This window comes from Penaeus monodon, chromosome 28 (assembly GCF_015228065.2).
Source record: "Penaeus monodon isolate SGIC_2016 chromosome 28, NSTDA_Pmon_1, whole genome shotgun sequence".
In the NCBI taxonomy this organism is placed as follows: domain Eukaryota; kingdom Metazoa; phylum Arthropoda; class Malacostraca; order Decapoda; family Penaeidae; genus Penaeus; species Penaeus monodon.
In genome coordinates, this window is record NC_051413.1 from 30,325,554 (window position 1) to 30,326,505 (window position 952).

A 952-nucleotide genomic window follows, 5' to 3' on the forward strand; every position below is an offset into this window, starting at 1 on the left:
AACTTATCTAATTCATACCTCTTCCTGTGATTCAGTACACATATATAGCATAGCATACTAGATCTAAAATTGTTATAGTACCTTTTTTCAGTGTTTTCTAAAAGGTTCATATTCTTTAATGCCTAACCATGTAATAAAGCATGATTTGCAAATTAGTATCACAAGCAAAAATTTTGATATCTGGAATCCAGTTTTCATGAATACAGTATTTATTTTATAAAATCAGTAATAAGAAACTGTGACAATGAAATTCAAAATAGGTAACACAAAATTTTGAAAAGTCACTCTTGTGGTTATCACTCTGAAGGGCAAAAAATGAAACAAATATGTAGAAAGAAATTATACTTTGGATACAAGCATATTGCTGGATATTCTATAATCTGGTAAAAATCATATAATTTGTTTAGAGTACAATTTTCAAAGGATTCAGATACTGACCTTATTTACAGCAATCACAAACTCTCCTGTTATTATCATATTTTCAATACCAAGAGCACCTATTTTAGAGTTTGAGTATCATACCATTAGTCAGATGTGTATCACTAGACCATTAAATGGCGAACAGTCAGTATATATATATATAAAAAGGCCAACAAATATACATTTTTTACGATCTCTTCTCTTTCTTCAATCAACAGTCATTGACTTATGCTGATAACAATGAACAAAAGAGGAACTGTCATTATACCGCATCTTTTTAACATCAGAATTATTCATTTTCAAATTCATTAAGTTGAAAGGAATGTGTGAAAGTTAATATAAAAGAAGATAATAATCTTGTTAACCTCTTAGAGAGAAATTAGTATAATTTCCCTTGTACATGCTTCCCTTCTATGGTACAAGTTCTTCAGAGAGTGATTGAAGAAACGAACTTCCATTTAATATCTTCGTTGTTGCTATCACGTACTCTGGACCTCCTGTAAAATTTAGAAGCTATTAAACACATGTATTA

The 952-nt window shown here is 29.4% G+C and overlaps 1 protein-coding gene across 1 annotated transcript in view; it reads right to left on the minus strand.

Annotated features, from left to right (window-relative positions):
- Positions 1–329: 329 nt before the first annotated feature.
- The window catches only part of LOC119591480 (vacuolar protein sorting-associated protein 33A-like), a 17,765-nt gene continuing 17,142 nt past the window's right edge, over positions 330–952 (minus strand). Inside the window, exon 11 of the mRNA XM_037940223.1 lies at positions 330–917. Coding sequence (XP_037796151.1) covers positions 832–917 — 86 coding nt within the window. The 3' untranslated portion in view covers positions 330–831. The remainder of the gene's footprint in view (positions 918–952) is intronic.